Source organism: Castor canadensis, chromosome 3 (assembly GCF_047511655.1).
Source record: "Castor canadensis chromosome 3, mCasCan1.hap1v2, whole genome shotgun sequence".
Taxonomy (NCBI): Eukaryota; Metazoa; Chordata; class Mammalia; order Rodentia; family Castoridae; genus Castor; species Castor canadensis.
In genome coordinates this window covers 87036434-87054724 of record NC_133388.1, presented here as the reverse complement: position 1 = coordinate 87054724, position 18291 = coordinate 87036434, and the positions used below count along the sequence as shown (strand labels likewise).

At 45.2% G+C, this 18291-nt stretch overlaps 1 protein-coding gene across 2 annotated transcripts; it reads left to right on the top strand.

The window, feature by feature from the left end:
- Nucleotides 1–5250: 5250 nt before the first annotated feature.
- Nucleotides 5251–17990, top strand: Abhd4 (abhydrolase domain containing 4, N-acyl phospholipase B). Of its 2 annotated transcripts, none has more exons than XM_020181252.2 (7): nucleotides 5251–5367; nucleotides 8855–8943; nucleotides 10541–10913; nucleotides 11076–11230; nucleotides 12953–13064; nucleotides 15461–15647; nucleotides 16494–17990. In XM_020181252.2, the coding sequence occupies exons 1-7, from the start codon at nucleotides 5306–5308 to the stop codon at nucleotides 16581–16583; spliced, it is 1068 nt and encodes a 355-aa protein (XP_020036841.1). In that variant the 5' UTR covers nucleotides 5251–5305; the 3' UTR covers nucleotides 16584–17990. The 2 variants fall into 2 exon arrangements, with proteins under 2 accessions (XP_020036841.1, XP_020036842.1); XM_020181253.2 differs by having other exon boundaries at nucleotides 5344–5479.
- The last annotated feature ends 301 nt before the right edge of the window (nucleotides 17991–18291 follow it).

Genomic DNA, 18291 nt, shown 5'->3' with positions numbered 1-18291 from the left:
TGCAAAACACAGCACTAAAAGTACTGGAAGTCAGATGACTCTCAAAGACCAAATCAGGTTTACGAGCTGAAGCTGAAGTCAGAGTAGACCTTAGAAGTTTCATGCCAACATCGCAAAACAATGGGAGAGTGGCAGGGCAAGAGGGCTTCCCCTCTACCTCATGTCTCTCTACAATAAGAAATTACATTGTTTACTAATAGGAATACAAATTCCCCAAATTTTGGGCAAAAAAAAAAAAAAAGACTTTTCTAAAAAAAATTTTTTTTTAATTCTGCATAGAAAAGAAGTCAGTTTTTTTCAGTTTTTTCCTTTGTGTTTTTACTTTTGCCTTAAGAATTCCCCTTTTGGAACAGGTACTAGAGAAAAGGTTAGATCAAAAAGAATTAACCTAGAAGGTAACACCCACGCACAGGAAATCAATGTGAGTCAATGCCCTGTATAGCTATCCTTATCTCAACCAGCAAAACCCCTTGTTCCTTCCTATTATTGCTTATACTCTCTCTACAACAAAATTAGAGATAAGGGCAAAATAGTTTCTGCTGGGTATTGAGGGGGGGAGCGGGAGGGTGCGGAGTGGGTGGTAAGGGAGGGGGTGGGGGCAGTGGGGAGAAATGAACCAATCCTTGTATGCACATATGAATAATAAAAGAAAAATGAAAAAAAAAATAAATAAAATTTAAAAAATTAAAAAAAATAAAACCAAGAGAAAATAAAAAAAAAGAATTCCCCTTTTGTTTTGAAGACTGAAGTTTAAATTAAAATAAATAAATAATAAAAACTGTTAAAAAATTAAAAAAAAAAATAATTCCCCTTTTGCTTTCCTCTACTATTGCATGTAACGGTCCACTTTTTAAACTTTGGCTGCCATTTAACCAAAACCTGTCTTTCCTTGTTTTCTAACAGAACAGATAAAACGGGCCTTTTTGTTTTTATTTGTTTTGTGTTGCTGGGGATCAAACCCATGGCCTTGTACATGCTAAGCAAGTACTCTACCACTGGTTACTGGAGTAACCCACCAGTCCAGTCTTGGGTTACTATTTTCAAAAAGAAAAAAAATTTTTTTTTTTTTTTTACCTTTTCGATCACTTTTTTTTTTTTGGTCTTTTTTTTTTCTTTTATTATTCATATGTGCATACAAGGCTTGGTTCATTTCTCCCCCCTGCCCCCACCCCCTCCCTTACCACCCACTCCGCCCCCTCCCTCTTCCCCCTCTCAATACCCAGCAGAAACTATTTTGCCCTTATTTCTAATTTTGTTGTAGAGAGAGTATAAGCAACAATAGGAAGGAACAAGGGTTTTTGCTGTTTGAGATAAGGATAGCTGTACAGGGCATTGACTCACATTGATTTCCTGTGCGTGGGTGTTACCTTCTAGGTTAATTCTTTTTGCTCTAACCTTTTCTCTAGTACCTGTTCCCCTTTTCCTATTGGCCTCAGTTGCTTTAAGGTATCTGCTTTAGTTTCTCTGCATTAAGGGCAACAAATGCTAGCTAGTTTTTTAGGTGTCTTACCCATCCTCACCCCTTCCTTGTGTGCTCTCGCTTTTATCATGTGCTCATAGTCCAATCCCCTTGTTGTGTTTGCCCTTGATCTAGTGTCCACATATGAGGGAGAACATACGATTTTTGGTCTTTTGGGCCAGGCTAACCTCACTCAGAATGATGTTCTCCAATTCCATCCATTTACCAGCGAATGATAACATTTCGTTCTTCTTCATGGCTGCATAAAATTCCATTGTGTATAGATACCACATTTTCTTAATCCATTCGTCAGTAGTGGGCATCTTGACTGTTTCCATAACTTGGCTATTGTGAATAGTGCCACAATAAACATGGATGTGCAGGTGCCTCTGGAGTAACAGTCTTTTGGGTATATCCCCAAGAGTGGTATTGCTGGATCAAATAGTAGATCAATGTCCAGCTTTCAAAAAGAAAATTTTTAAGGGAAATCAAATTGCAATCAGCACAAAGTCAAATTTCTAAAGTATCAAGTTCTGCTCCAAGTCCTAGTCAACCAGCAAATATCTTCAATCAGCCCAGATCCCTTCCCCCTTCCAGACCCTGCTGGGGTGGAACAACTTGCAGGCTCCTTTGATTTCCCTTCCTCCTAGCTCTTTGGGAGTCCAGTAAAATCCTCAGTCTTGCCTTCTTCCTGGCACCCAAAAAATGAGTTCACCATATTGTGTTTTACAAAGGCAGTATGAACCTTTGGAAAGGGCTTGATAATAAATGTTGGGCTCTCTAAACAGGTAGCTGATCTCACCAGTGTCTGAGTAATAGGGCCCTGTTCAGCAGAATTTTCTGTAATGATGAAAGTCCAATATGGCAGAAACCAAACACACGTGGCTATGGAGCACTTAAAATATAGTGTTACCAAGGAAATTTTGATTTTTTACTAATTTAAAACTAAGTAGCCACATATGGCTATCATTAGACAGAGCAACTTTGAAGCTATTTTTTACTGAGTACCTAATGCTTATTTTAAGAGTCATACCTTGTTCATAGTTCATTCAAAAAGCAATAACGCCCCTTTGAAACCAAAGAATGAGCTATTCCTGTTAGACCTGAGCTATCAGCAAGCATATCAGCTCCACCTACTTTTGAAATGTTTAATGCTGACCTACAGGCACAGGAAAAAGTTTCTGAAATTAGTTTCCATCCATAAAGACCATATTGATACTTTAATCACAGATCTTGGAAGTAGAAAGTGTCTTGTCTTGAAAATAAGCAGGAAAAAAGTATCTTACATCTTCTTCCCAGAGGCCTGGCTAGAGTAAGCTTTGGAAGTCATTTCCTGTTTGTATAATTTTAGCAGATCAAACCCAATCCTGGGTTATCCCAGTTCTGGAGACACCATTGGTTATAAAAGGCATTTTCCATACATTCAAATTTCCTGCTTCCAAATAACTCTGCTTTAAAGCTAGGTTGGTATACATGGAAACAAAATACCAATGCTTCTCTGCACAGCCTCCTGAAATATGGTCTGGAGAGTTTTAATACCAGTTCTATCCTATCATCCTTGCCTCAAAAAGTCCTATATGTTACAGGTTTTCAAAAAAGTGAGAGATTCTGTTATCCTGGTGATACAGCCTAGAATTTCCTACATAGTACAATTTAGATTACAGCTCCCAAGGCCCTGGACACTTAGGGTATGGTTTTATAGGTAATCGTTTATCCTTCTGCCTCCTGGTTAGCTTGTCATCCCTTTACCCAACAAGTACTAAGCACGTACCCTGTGCCACACCTATGAAACTTAGTCTCTACTAGAGAGACACAGGCAATAAATGAGTAAACAAGTATGCAGATAATTTCAGAAGTGATAAATGTTATGAAGAAAATAAAAATGGGTAATATGATAGTCACAGGGGTCTCTTTTAAACTCTGTGTCCAGGCTACTCAGGAGGCAGAGATCAGGAAGAGCAAGGTTCAAAGTGTTCAAAATACACACACACACACACACACACACACAAAGGCTAGCAATGCAGCTCAAGTGGTAGAACACCTGCCTAGCAAGCGTGAGGCCCTGAGTTCAAACTCCAGTATCACTAAAGAAAAAACAAAACAAAACTTGTGGTCCAGAAAGCCCTCAGAAAAGATCAGGTTTGAACTGAGCTCTGAATACAATGTTGCCACCTCTATAAAGCCAATAATGGCCTAGGGAGACAGAAGATAAAATGTATAGTTATTTTTTTCCTTTTGATAATGGCAGTCTTGGTCCAACATAATGTTACAATGATTAGCTTTGAATAACAACATACAGCATTTTTAGTAGAAATAAGTGTACTAAATGTTTATTTTAATTATCTTAATTAAGAAACAAGTCAGACGAAGAAATTAAGAGAAGCACAATAACTTGCCCAAGGCCACACAGTGGATAATTAGCAAAGCCAAGATTGACCTTAACCCACACTTCTGACCCTGGAATTGGCTTTTAATTAACTAAGGAGTCTTACTGTGCACCAGCATCTGTAGTGCCTCCCCAAATGGAGTTTTCTACCCTCAAACCAAACCAGCTGAATTAGAATCTAAGGGTAGGAATTGGAAATCTGAATTGTCAACAAGTCTTCCAGATGGCTCTCATGTACATTGTTTGGTTGAAAGCATGAGTAAAAGAGACAAGTCCTCTACTATTTCTACTACTTTGCCCCACATTTTGCAAATTCATAGACCCCTAAATTCTGCAAATTCCAGTTCTCTTAAACTTTAAATTCTTGTAATGATCAGTTTAACACTGTGTTAAAAGAAAGAAGAAATTCAGAATTTCTTGAGTACTTCAGAAAAACTAAAGAAAAATGCTTTGGTAAACCCCTCCACACCAGCATTCTCCCACCCATCCTCCACCACACTCCAGTCTGGCTGTAACCTAACCAAGATGATCTGAAACCTGACCGTTCCAGGAATATCAGACCCTGTTTTCCAATTCAAGTGAATTTGGCAGCCAGCTTTAAGATTTGGCTCCTATGAGGAGCCAGCCTGAGTGCACTCAGGACCTCTGAGTTGAGCCAGCCACCTCACCTCCCACATTCCCACACCCACACACCTCAAGCAGACACAGCCTTATTATAGATTAGTCCTTCAGCTGCCCCTCCTTTGGCAGAGGTGAAGGATACTCCAAATTGAGGGAGACCAAGGGTCCCTGGAAATGAGGTCTGGCCAAACTCGTCCTCAGAGCAGAAGAATGCCCATGTTGGCAGGTGTCACATTGGTTGGGATTGCAAATAAAATACAGGATGCCCAATTATGTCCCAAATAGTGCACCAGACACACTTACCCTTAAAAATTATCTAAAACTAATTAGGCATCTTATTTTCAAATTCTGGCAATCTACTTGAGGTACAAGCTCTCAAACCTTTTACAGGAGCAACCAAATGACGTCTCCACAAACACCTTAAGCATCCCACTAGAAGGAACACCAAGGAGGAGAGGATATCTGGGAAGAAAGCTATAAAAGGAAGCCCAAAGAGTGTGCGAGCATACAGACTTATCTGAAACTTTTTAATTATAAGGGAGGAGAGGCCTGATGGAGCTCCTGGGGGGAGGGGTGACTGGGATTTTTAGTACTACCTGTCTCGCACACTGTCCCCGAAATGCGTGACCAATATTACTGTCCTATTTTGTGAGACCCCTGAGTCCTCTCCGCCTGGATACAAGCTAGTAGAGGAAAAGAGTCACCTGTTGGCTGCCAGCCGGGCTCGGAGCCCCCTGCGCGCTCGAGCCCCGCCTCTGAGGGGCGGAGCGCCCGCCGGCCACGCCCCCTTGTTACCCGATACTTTTCTGGGTCAGCTGGTGCTGGCGTCAGGCGGAGGGATGGGCTGGCTCGGCTCGACCCGGCAGGGCTTGTTTACTATGGCTGATGATCTGGAGCAGCAGTGAGTTAATCCTGTCTCTCTCTCTTTCTCTTCCTCTCTCTGGGCCATGCTCCTGGGACTGTCTGTGGCTGAGGAACAGTTTTTAGACACCTTCCCGCCTTTCCGTGCTCAGGTCGGCTTCCAGGGTGGGCTGGGGTTGCGTTTCCTGGCTCTGCTTTTGCCCGCAGGAGGCGGAGGCAGAGCCTGGGGAGCGATGGTGGCTGAGCCTGCCTGCGGCTCTGGGCTTCTCACTTTGCTCTGAGTCTTAGAGATCGCCCCCATTCTCCTCGGTTAGTTTTAGTGGTCATGCGCGAGTGATCGTCTTCCCCCGCCTCACCAGCAAGCTTGTGGGACGCAGGTGCGGGGGGCAGCAGCAGGTGCTTGTTCCTACTTGCCCCGGGCCCAGGTGCTGGGTGAGAAAAAGCCTCCTTCAGCTGGACAAAGAGGAGGAGCGGAAAGGAGGGAGGGAGAGGTCTCCACTACGCTGGCATTGGTGTGGAGTCAGGGGTTTGCAAGTTTCTTTAGCTCTCGCCCACCAAGACACGTTGCCGCTAGCAGTCCTGACTAATAATGCTTTTAATTATTATAACGACAAAATAGAGTGGTTTCAGAATTAGATTTGTTCGATTTTTGTTTGTAACCACTGACCCATGGGCATCAGGTTTGGGATGCCACCTGTAGGTGGTGTGACTAGCAGTTGGCAGTCTGATAGCAACAAGGAAAAGTTGCTTAGAGGAGAATGACTCAGCTCCAAGTCAAGCCTGGGTTTCACCGGAACAGGGCCTTCCCTGAACCCAGTATTTAACCTTTTGGACCTGCAGGACAAAACTCACATTATGAGAATAATAACTAATAAACTTTATGAGCCTGGAGGAACCGCCTGGGACAGTGATGCAACTTGCTACGATGACTTCCAAGGGGAAATTTGCAATACCTACACTGACTTAGGGAAACAGAATATTAGAGCTCAAAGAGATGCAGGTGGTACTGCTCTATTTCTGTCTTACAAATAAAGAAGCTAGTGCCCATAGAAATTAGGAACCTTGTCCAAGATCACAGAAGTTTAGAACAGGATTCTCCTCCAAAACAGAACTCCTTTAGTTTTGCCACTATCAGAATGGAAGTCATCAGCCTGGCCAGGTTAAGTTCATGGCTAAATGACTTCTGTGCTCCTTGCTTGAACTTCCCACCAATAATATTGAGCCCATACAGTGTGTCAGGCACCATTTCCCGTTCTTTACCTGTAAGAGTTTGGTGAAGAAGAAAGGCAAAGTAAAGTTCCCCCACAAGAAGTATCTGCTGAGCAGCCTGTGGTAGTGTTCCATGTAACAGCATTTCTCCTAAGCTCTACTTTAGGCAGTTACAAGGGTCTAGATGTGGGGTCAAGATGTCAGGATCTAACATGTCCCCATCTCTATGATGTGGAGAGAAAGTTTGAGGCTTGAGACTCGCCAAATCTGTGTTCTTGGTCCCCAGGCTTCAAACCAACAAGGAATTCCAGTAGAATCTTAGAAGGGTTCTGAGTCTGTCTAGGACTAGATTGAGACAAACAACTGTCATTTGGCTAAAGCCTTGATAGTTGGTTCCACGCCCAACAGCAACACAAGTTTTTCTTTCAAACTCAAACACTCGTTGAGAGTTGCTGATTGCAAAAGAATGGGAATATAGACTGGAATATAGCTAAGGGAAAAGAGTGTTTATTGAGAGTTTATCTTGTGCTAGGTATTATTCTGTGTTCTTTAGATGCATTAACTCATTTAATGCTTATAGAAATCCTATGGATAGATACTATTATTAGTTTCCTCCCTTTTTTGTGGTACTGAGGTTTGAATTCATGGCCTCGCACTTGCTAGTCAGGCGCTCTACTACTTGAGCCATGCCTCCAGCCCTGAAGCATCGTTTATTAGATATTGTTCAGATAGGATCTCGCATTCTTTTTGTTTGTCTGTTTTTGTCCTGGCTGGCCTGAACCTTAATTCTCCTACCTGTGCTTCACATGTAACTTGGTACTGGATTAGAACTCTGGCCATCTGGTGTTGAATAATAACCTCCCTTGAAAAAACAGACAAGTGAAGGTGTGGTTATAAACTCTAAGTGTTTGTGTATGACCTTGAAAAGCTGAAGCTGGAAGGTCCAGGGAGGAGGTGCTGAGAAACTCAGGTTGAGATCTGGGTTCTAGTTCCCATTCTTTTTCTAACTTTCTGTATGACCTGCTGATGCTGTGTGAGCATCAGTTTGCATCTGTAAAATAAAGAGGCTGGGCTAGGTGATTTCTAAGGAATCATACTGATCTAACATTCTGTGCTTCTAACCATGCCTCAGGATGCCCAGTGTGTGAGAGATGTTGATAATGGCTCCCCCGCAGAATGCCTCTGCTTGTCATGCCGTTGCTCACAGGACATTCCTGCAGCTGTTGACATCTTTCCTAGAACCCCCTGACTCCAGACAAAGTTAAAGAAAAGAGAAATAGTGGAGGTGTGGCTCCAATGGTAGAGCACAAGCTCAAGGCCCTGAATTCAAACCTCAGTACCCCCAAAGAGAAAGGGGCATAGATATCATACAGGATGGAAAAGGACTAGTAAAAACAAATGTACTGAACATCTAATTTGTGGCAGGCACCTGATGAGGTAGGTCCCTTACATACCTAGACACTCAAAGTTGGCCAAAGCCAGTCTGCTCAAGCACAGTGTTTCAGATCCAGAAGGTTTTTCTTTCTTTTTTTTTTTTTAATGCCAAAGCTAGTGCTTTTAATCTCTTCTCTGCGGTAACTTAATGTCATTGGGTAGGAAGAAGAAAATAGGCTAGGTTATCTTAGCATTTTACTGTATCCCTGGGAGAAAAGGACATAGGCCAGCTTTCTATTTATTTTACAGTGTGGGAAACAAGGTCCAAGGCAGTATGGGCCTGTCAGTGAGCTACAGTGGCATTTGAACCCAAGCCCCCCTCCTCCAGCTCTCTGCTTGCCCCATCTCCATGTTCAGAGGTAGACTGATTGATTACCTGAGAGCACAGTTGGGCACTGACACAATGTTCCATACTTCTAGAGGCTTGGAAGAAGGCCAGGAGGGCAGGAGGCATGGGAATTTGTCCTACCCTAAGGGAACAGCTAGTCCTGGGGATGGCAAAGGATAATGGAAATATTATTTACAAGTTGCTTTCTTTCCCCTTTTAATCTCCTTGAACATAAATTAGGTAGCCAGTAACAAAGCGGGGTTGGAAAGCTCAAGTTAGATAACAAATATGAAAGAGCTTTGTAACCAATAAGATGTTGTATGCATGGTATTCTGAATATCTACTAAAACAAAGGACAGTTCTTGTGAACAGCCATTTACCAGGGAAAAGTAACAGTCTATCAGTCAACTAGGATATTGCTGATGATCAAAGTGGATAGACTTCCTGAGGCCAAGAAACTCCCTGTACTCTCACACTTATATCCACCAGCAAGGCAGAGCATCCATGTTTCCTTCCCAGTATTGCCAATAAGTGTCTCTGTGTCTCCTTGTCCCAGGCCTCAAGGCTGGCTGAGTAGCTGGCTACCCACTTGGCGCCCCACTTCCATGTCTCAGCTGAAGAATGTAGAAGCCAGGATCCTCCAGTGTAAGTAGAAGGGACAGCTTGTCTCTCCCCCACTCCCTTAGGAGGTCCAAGAAGGATTCAGAATCTGCTCAGAGCTTGGTGCACTGAGCCCACTGAAACCTAAGAGTGTGTGGTGTGGGAGGAAGAAACATCAGTGACAAGGAAAAGTCCACACAGAGAGTACCATAGTCCATGCAGGTGGTTCCTCAGCTTCTCTTTACCAGTGTGCTTGGTCCTGCCACCCTACAGCTTCACTTCAAACCCTGTATGACTGATGCAGGGTAGCGCACACTCATGTGCACACAAGCATCTACATTTTCTCCTCCCTCCTTCCTTCTCCCCTCTCCAGCTCTTCTTCCTGCTGCCTCATTCTTCTAAACACAGTTAAGCACTTCTTAATTTATCACCTTCCCACTTGAGGACCAGCAGTTCTAATTCTCTAATACTGCTGACTCCTTTGTTCTCTCCTACCTATCTGGTTACTACAGTAGTTTGGGACTCACACATACTGACTGTCACGGTCAGTGTCACACTGGGACAGGGCAGCCCATAAGCTGTAGTAGCCATTGTCTCAAATAAGACCTGTGGGCCATATCTCCCCATGTCTCCCCTATGATCGTCCATCCCTGCCCCACTGCCCCAGTCATGACTACTCTCTCTTTTTGGGCCTGAGCAAGTATAGCTACAGGCACCACAGTTGTCAAGCCTCTGTCCAGGATCTAGGCTGCTTCACTCAAGCAGCTCTGTTGTGTGACTACTGCCACAACAGCAGAGCAAGCACTGCCCCACCTCAGTGCCTAAGAAGAATAAGCCCATTCCCGTCACCCCCTCCATCTGGCTGGGCCACAGTTCTGCCCACTGTCAAGCTCCAAAAACACACAGGATGAAGAGTAATGGATGTAAGAGGTCTGAAGCATCAAGGTGTTACCACTACTCCAGGCCCAAAGGACACACAGGCTGGAGAAATAAGGTGCCTCTCTTACTACTGACAGACTAAATCCTCTACAAATTGTGCTTGGACTTAAATTCTTTCGAGTGTGTAGTATCAAAGAAGAAATTATTCTGACACTTATTAAGTCAGTTAGGATGACTATTCAAGACTATTTTAATAGGGGGAGAGAGATATCAGGCTCTATTCCAAATAGTGCAGGACAAGTGGGGATTTATAACTGAGGAGCAGGGTGAGGGGAGCAGGGGATAGAAAATCACTAAGAGGAAACATCAAAGATAGGGGAGTTCTTATTAAACTGACGTAACAGAATTCTTGCTAAAGGAAGGTCAAAGACTTACTCATCAAATGGAGGGAATGAGGAACTTGATCCAATATAAAGAGTGAGGAGAGTCTTCACAGGATTCTTGCCAAGACCAGACTAGGCAGGCTGAAGACATGTTGGGGTCCAAGATCAAGACCTAGTCAAGAAGAAAGCTCAGAGGAGCTTGTCTAAAGTTTGATCAAGGAGAAAGTCTTGGTCAGAGGATTGTGGAAGGAAAGAGCCTAGGTAGGTTGGGAAGGGTGTGGGAATGGAGAGAGAAATCTGAGGAATGGTAATTCAGGCAAAATGATTTTGCCATCAGGAAACAATCTTGCTGATTTACTCTGGGACTTTTCCCTCCCCAGGTCTTCAGAACAAGTTCCTGGCCCGATATGTATCCCTCCCAAACCAGAACAAGATTTGGACGGTGACTGTCAGCCCAGAGCAAAAGGACCGCACCCCTCTGGTGATGGTGCATGGCTTTGGGGGCGGGGTGGGCCTCTGGATCCTTAACATGGATTCACTGAGTGCCCGCCGCACGCTGCACACCTTCGACCTGCTTGGCTTTGGGCGAAGCTCACGGCCAACCTTCCCGAGGGACCCAGAGGGGGCTGAGGAGGAGTTTGTGACCTCGATAGAGACGTGGAGGGAGGCCATGGGCATCCCCAGCATGATCCTCCTGGGGCACAGTCTGGGAGGATTCCTGGCCACTTCCTACTCTATCAAGTACCCTGAAAGGTAATGAGGAGCCACCCCCTCCCTCATGAGCTAACTTTTTGCCTTGCTGGGAACGTTCCAGTAGTCAGTTCCCATAGTTCTCTCTTTCCCAGTTGATTTAAGGGCTATAACACCCCCAAGTGAATGCAATGTGTTCTTTTCCTTTTTCATCCGTTTATGTAGGGTTAAACACCTTATCCTGGTGGACCCATGGGGCTTTCCCCTCCGACCAACTGATCCTAGTGAGATCCGTACACCTCCAGCCTGGGTCAAGGCTGTGGCATCAGTTCTGGGGCGTTCCAATCCCCTGGCTGTCCTTCGAGTTGCTGGGCCCTGGGGTGAGTAACCTGCAGATGAAGAAATGTGCTTCTTAAACCAAGGTTGTCCCATTCAACCAAGCCTCACTGCACCTGATCTCCCACCATTACCACACATTCATAAAAAGTGGGGCTGGGCCTACCACTTTTTATTTTATTTAAAGCTGTTAATCTAGACTCTATCTCTTTGAGGTTTCAGAAGGTTGTTTTTTTCCCCTTCATCTGCATGGAAAAAGTTTTCTTTTGCAAGGAACAGATGGGACCAAAAAGCTACGCCATACTTTGGCAGACCCCCAGAAGAGGAGGGGGCTCTGAGGTCTCTGCTGCATATGTGAGTCTGTGTGACAGCCTGTTAGGGATTCAGATGCAGTATTCACCACCGGATCCCATTTCCATCCACCCAGCACTTCCAGAAAGTAGGGGGTAGAATCTAAGCCTCCACCATAGTGGCAGGCAGGAACCTCCAAACCATGCCCTACTCCAGGCAAATACACATCTTCATCTGTTCTGAGTTGCTTAGTACTAAGTAGCTGTCAGCAGATTCTTCTGAGTAAAAGAGAGGGAGGGCAGGCAGAGCCATAGTGAATAGTATCAGTAGCAAAAGCTTCCTGACCCCACCCTGTCCACACACTTCCCTGTGGGTAACTTTTTCTCTGGTGCAGTAAAAAGCAGATTCTCTTTATTGAAAAGATTGGTGACCCTGTGTTGTATTGATGGCTTATGTTGATATGGTGATCTTCGATAGTCAATTATTACGAGTTAGTTGATAATGGCCAAATAAAAGTTATCTCTGCGGCCCTTCAGGAAAAACAGAATGACTCCAAATAAGTGGAGAGAAATAAGCATTTGAGTAGAAGGTAGACGTTTAGTAATTCTGGAAGAAGGGAAGGCTAGCAGGAGTCAGGTGTCAAAGAGGATTAAGTGGACAGAGGACTGACCTGAGGGTCCCCAGCAGACTCTCTGTGATCTTTTTCCAAAGAGAAGCCCTTCTCTGGCCATTCTCCCCTTTTCTGGCCTTGGACCTGGCCAGGTTATACAGGGCATCAGAGCTGTTGTGGTTGGGCAGTTGGCTGGCAGCCATGGAAGACTATGCCAAGAGGGAGGGCAGGGCCGGTGGCTAGCCTCACTGCTCCTCCTCAGCTATTTCACAGAGAGAAAACAAGAAGGGACAGAGATAAGTTAACAGCAGACCCAATTTTCTGTCTGTTTTGGGTGTCCTACTGCTCGTATGTGTACCATAAAGAAAGGTGAAAGAAACAGATTATTCTAACACACTGCCCTAAGCCTGGGACAGTGGTGTCATTAAGGTCATCTCCATGTATCCTATTACAGACCTGAAAATGAGAGGGCTCTTGGGAAGTGGTACAGCTTCATCTGCTACCATCAGAAGATTAAAAGACCATAAGGGTCCCAGGGAGAAAGAGAACATAGTTCAGAATGTAAACAAAAGCATCTCAACCATAGCCTTTGATATAGCTTATGAACCTTGTTGGAAAAGCCATTGAGACTTCCTAGAAAATGACTTGGTTCCTCAGTGATGTTAGACTGTTTCTAAATTTCATCTGTAACCAAAGAATCTAACTCTTGTCATCTGCACTCTTTGCCTCTCTAATGTTAAACGCATGAAGCAGATAAACTCTTAGGAGAAATAACATTTGGTGGTTTAAACATAACACGGACAGAAGTCTTACCCCTCCACTCCCCACTCAAACTGCTACTTCATGGGGTTTTTTCCCTTCCCAGGGCCCGGTCTGGTGCAGCGATTCCGTCCAGACTTCAAGCGCAAGTTTGCAGACTTCTTTGAAGATGATACCATATCAGAGTATATCTACCACTGCAATGCACAGAATCCCAGGTGAGGGCGGCTCCTGGGGCCAGCGCAGGGTGGATGGTTTAGAGATAAAATTCGAGCTGCAGAGTGTGTACTTTATTTCTTCTTCCACAAAGTGCTAACTCAGTTGAGGGAACACAGAACTAGCAGGCTCGATCATTTCTACACAGTTCCCAGGGATGCACAAAAGGATATAGACGAAAATAGATTAATTAAATTGCTGTCCTCTCTAGAGGAAGGCCTGCCCTCTTCCCTAGAGATAGGCAGCTGGCTTGATGAGCAAGAATCTGGGAAACAGTTCTAAAGATTTTTTTTTTAACTGAAAAAGGGCTACAAAAATGTTTCATTGTTGTTGTTGTTTGGTTTGGTTTTATAGGCACGTGGTAGTTTGCTTGTATTTTTTTAACAGGCAAAGAGAGACAAAGTCTTTGCCTGTCTCTTAACCTGCAGTTCCCAGATCTCCTCCTTGTTTTCAGTCTAAGATCTCATACATTGCATATACTCCGTTGCATACACATGACATAGTCTATAGAATGCACTCCTACAAATAGATCATACCGTGAAAGAGTTTGCATTTAACTTAATTATGTGCACTTTGAAATAACTCATCTTGGGGACGGAAACTCCTTCACCTCTTTTGGAGGTGAAGACCAAGGCTTCAGGTCCCTGAAGCCTTGAAAAGTTCCTGTCCTGGCTACTCACTTTCCCAGCAGGCCCTCCAGCCTCGGTGGCCTGAGTCTTGGCAGTGTTGACAGCCAGGGCGGAGCAAGCAGGTAATCACCTGTATAGCCATGCCCTGTGAGAGGCAGATACCATGATGCTGTGCTGGTGCACTGCATTATGGAGGCTTCTCCTTGAGCCACAGGAGCCAAAGTCACTGTCCCACATCTCTGCAGGCCTGTCCAGGTCACCATGTGAGCCCAAAGCTGCGAGGAAAGTGGGGATCTACCTTCCAATGTCCAGCATTTGTCTCAAATCCAGACAGCTTTTAGGGAATATATTCCATGTGAGCTCAGATAATGGAAGGGTCCTGGTTAAGCAATGCTATAGAAATTCTTAGCAGTCACACCAGGCACCCTAGCCTTCCACTCTTGGCTTCTCTCAGCCCCTGTGGACTTGGTGCCAGTCCTGTACCCACCTGAGGCCCTGTTGGCCCGACTCTGGCCCTTTATTCAGAATCTTCCCCATCTAGACCTAGTTCTGTACAACAAACTCCCATTCTAAGGCACAGAATATATAATCTTGACACTTGTTCATCTCCTGGAGGAAGCAAAGATAATATCACTCAATATAGACCTTTCTGAGTTTTTGAGTTGTAACTGACAAGTTCATGGTAACTCTAATCGGTCTCTTGGAAAACAGGGAATATGGCCAAGGGAGACATGTTTGAGTGGTAACTACTTCACTTCTCCTACACTAAGGAGCTTTGTGCTTATTTTCATTCTCCTAATCGTGACCTAATGAAGTGGGTATGGTTCTCTCTGATTTATAGATGAGAAAATTAAGGTGTGTTATGGTTATATGACTTGTTAAGAAAACAGCTAGTATTCAAATTCATGTCTTATCTGACTCCAAAATCCATGACTTATCCACTTGCTGTGATGTCTTAAGGAAAAATTCTCATCATTCTGGTGACAGAATTCGTTCATCCTAGGCATGCAAAGGAAACCTAGAAAGTGACTACACTAAACAAGCATAGCCCAGGAGGGGGCATTGTCCCTGAGCTCCCTCAAAAGCTGCAGACTGGCCCCAGAAAGCTGACTCCTGCCCCAATAAAATCTCAGTTCTACCTAAGGAAATGGTCAGGGAGTAAAGCAGATTGAATTGGCATTTGTTGCTTCTCCCTTAGCAGAAATTGCTGCTCCCCCAGTCCTCGCAAGACTGAATTGGAATTCCAGAGTCTCCCTAGGAAGCTCTTTTTCTTCCTCTAGTACTCTTCAGGGTTCACCTCAAATGAATTCCCCCTTCCTTCTCCAGCCGGCTAGGTTCTAATCTGTGTTCCCATAGTTCTCTACCACTCTTTCATAGTTCTCAGGAAGTTTTAAATTAAATACTTTAATTGTATGATTAGTCACTTAACACCTGCCTCCTAGCTAAGTATGAGGTCCAGAAGGACAGGCACCTCAGCTGTGCTGTTCCTGTGTCCTGTCACCCAGCCCAGGGCATGACACATAAATATTTTTTAAATAAATAATAATCCATTCCATTCTTGGCCAATTCTTAGTGCCATGGGTCTGTCACAAAAAGTGTGACCTGTAAAGTTTCACTCTTCTCCTAATCATAGTAATATTTAATGAGTCAGTGCTAGCCTTTGAGAGGAATACAAAGATATCACCCCAACGTCTGAAGAGACCGAGAAGTTGACAGCTTCTGCTGTGGGTTTCTTTTCTAATTGCCTCACCCTGTTTTGCTTCTGCCAGTGGTGAAACGGCATTTAAAGCCATGATGGAGTCCTTCGGCTGGGCCCGGCGCCCCATGTTGGAGCGAATTCACTTAATTCGAAAAGATGTCCCCATTACCATGATCTATGGGGCCAATACCTGGATAGATACCAGCACGGGGAAAAAAGTGAAGATGCAGCGTCCAGATTCCTATGTCCGAGACATGGTAAGTTGGCCCACCAAAACTGTGACTTGAATGCCAGCACATGAAGGTTGCAGAAGAGTGGCAGAGTCAGGTAGAAAAGAGGAATGGCCGGACTGAGGAATGGCCAGGCAGTGGATTGGAAAGGTTAGCTCTCTGTGATGTCATAATTAGAGCATCTCACTTCTGTGTAGCCCAGTTCAACTAAAAAGCAGGTTCTTATTCAGTAACCAGGCACATTCCGTCACCTTAGTCCCTCCCTTCCCAATAAGTCCTACCTAAAATCAGAGCCACGCACAGTAGAGCCACACCTCCACCTTCTCCTTAACTAGGCTGGGTGCCATCTATTGGCCCTGGTTTACTGGGCCTTTGGATGAAAGGAACAGAACAATGGTAGGACTCAGTGGGAGGAAAGACTCAGTGGATGGCCAAAGGAGAAGTAAAACAGGATATTGGGATTCACTGGTTCTCCAAGGAAAGTACAAGATCTAGGAAGAGCCAGGCACTAGTGGCTCACACCTACAGCCCTAGCTACTCATGAGACAGAGATCAGGAGAACCAAGGTTTGAAGCCAGCCTGGGCAAATAGTTCGAGAGACCCTATCTCAAAAACACTCAACACAAAAAAGGGCTGGCGGAGTGGTTCAAGTGGTCGAGCACCTGCCTAGCAAGCATGAGTGTCTGAGTGCAAACCTCAGTACCAACAAAAAAAAAAAAAGAGAAAAGATCCAGGAAGAAAGGTAGCACTCATTGTTTGCAATAAAAGCTGGAGGGGGACAGGCAAGCAAGTCTGGGAGGAGAAGAAATGGTCGAACAGCTTTCCAGTGTCAGGGTTAAAGGGCAACCCACCCTTGTGGTCCTTTCTCCACAGGAGATTGAGGGCGCGTCACACCATGTCTATGCCGACCAACCACACATCTTCAATGCTGTGGTAGAAGAGATCTGTGACTCGGTCGATTGAGCTGCTCTCACTAGAGGAAGAGGAGAAAGCCAGAGAGTTGCTCTCATCTCCCTGTCTGCTTAGTCACCCCCTCTGTCCTTTCTTTACCAACTAACATGTGCCAGCCAGGCAGAGTCTTGGGCTGTCCCCAAGATAGGACCACAGTGAAAAAGAGCACTTCTGATCCTGTGCCGAGGGCCGGAGGCAGAAGCCACAAGAGGCCTTGAGCTCCCCACCCTGGGGAAGAACATGAGGATTGCCCAGTGCCACCCCATTCTCTCCTGCCAATTGTTACCCGAGTGGTGGTTATGAAGAGATTGCGCCAAGCCACATTGTCTCCCTGTGTGGCCTTTCTTTCCTCTGAGCAGAGGAGGGCTCTCAGCAGCCCTTCTTAGCTCTGAAATGTTTTGGGGGGCAGATTCCATGGAAAAACATCTTCCTTCTCCATCACTTCCTCACCTCCATTCAGGCTGTGATTGGGATCAGTTTCCACTTACCTACCAAGAGAAGGTTCTGCGCCTCCATTTCTCTTCAGAGTTCCCTTCCGTGACCTAAGAGGTCATATCCAAAACCCTCAATAGCAGACAAGGAAGCAGGGCAGGGCAAGACATGGTGACATAGCTCTGTGTGATATGCGTTCCAGAAGACCTAAGGCTAGAACCCAGGTCTGCTGACACCCAGTGCATGGTGCAGACTTGATCTGCTAAGGTTTGAGGCAAGCACCATTGCCATGGGTCTTGTCCTGGTCAGTGTCTGAATTTATGCTAATCCTTGCTCCATATTCTAGTTTGATATGTAGGTCTGCCTATGTCTCAGTTCTGGCTGCCTAAGCTGGAGGACACTCAAGTACTCCTTCCTTACCCTGTCTTCCTTCCAGTGGAGGCCTCTGAGCCTCCCTCTGTGCCTTGGGCCCTGACGCCTCACGGGTAGTATAGAGCAAAGATGGCTCCTGGTGAATAGAGGGGGGAAAGGCCCTTCATTCCCAGGACCACGTTTGGATTCTGGATTTGCCATGCCCAGTAGTAGTCACAGTATTTTTCTACCTGTCCCCAGAGCTAAAGCCCACTGAGCACCCTTGCCCATGGTGTAGCAGGAAATCTCAAGCCAGGAGTTCCCTGTCCTCACCAGTCACAGAATGGTTCTCACAGCCTGACCCTCTGTCCTTGCCATCTGTCCCCATGGTCTCTAGCACATCTTTCCCCTGAACTACCTGTCAGCCCTCTCCCAGGAGCTCATTCCAGGTGCTGCTCTGAGGTTCTGGGTAGTAGGCTGGGCCTGGCCCCAGAAGCAGGGCAGCTCCTCCCTGCTCCTTCACTTTTGTAAAGCCAACCCTTTCACCAGAATAGTATTAACTCCTGGTGCTTTGTACTACTGGTCCAGCTGCCTTGGGCTCCTTTTCTATATTAATAAAGAAATGAGTAAAAACTGCTGGTGGTGATGGTATTTAGCATTACTCCAACAGTGTTGGTACTGACTTCATAACAGTCCATGTGCTACCTGGGTAAGAAAAGGGAGCCCAGAGAGGTACCTGCTTCCATGCTACCCCCTGTCCCATTTATGCCATGTTTACCTCCAGAGTGCAGGCCAGCGCAGACCATCTCAGCCAACCCATTCACAGTGGAAGAGGCATTAACCCAGAGTATGGTGGACCAAGCCCCAATTCACAGGAGGAGAATTAGGCAGAACCATGTGCTCCCCTTTGCCCACTCAACAGTCTACCTCAGTTCAG

What these genes read in the sequence shown, in the direction of transcription:
- Abhd4 (XM_020181252.2), top strand. Translation starts at nt 5,306, where the DNA reads ATGGGCTGGCTCGGCTCGACCCGGCAGGGCTTGTTTACTATGGCTGAT. An exon ending in GCTGATGATCTGGAGCAGCA is followed by an intron (nt 5,368 to 8,854) that starts GTGAGTTAATCC and finishes TCCTTGTCCCAG; the next exon opens with GCCTCAAGGCTGGCTGAGTA. An exon ending in ATTCCTATGTCCGAGACATG is followed by an intron (nt 15,648 to 16,493) that starts GTAAGTTGGCCC and finishes CTTTCTCCACAG; the next exon opens with GAGATTGAGGGCGCGTCACA.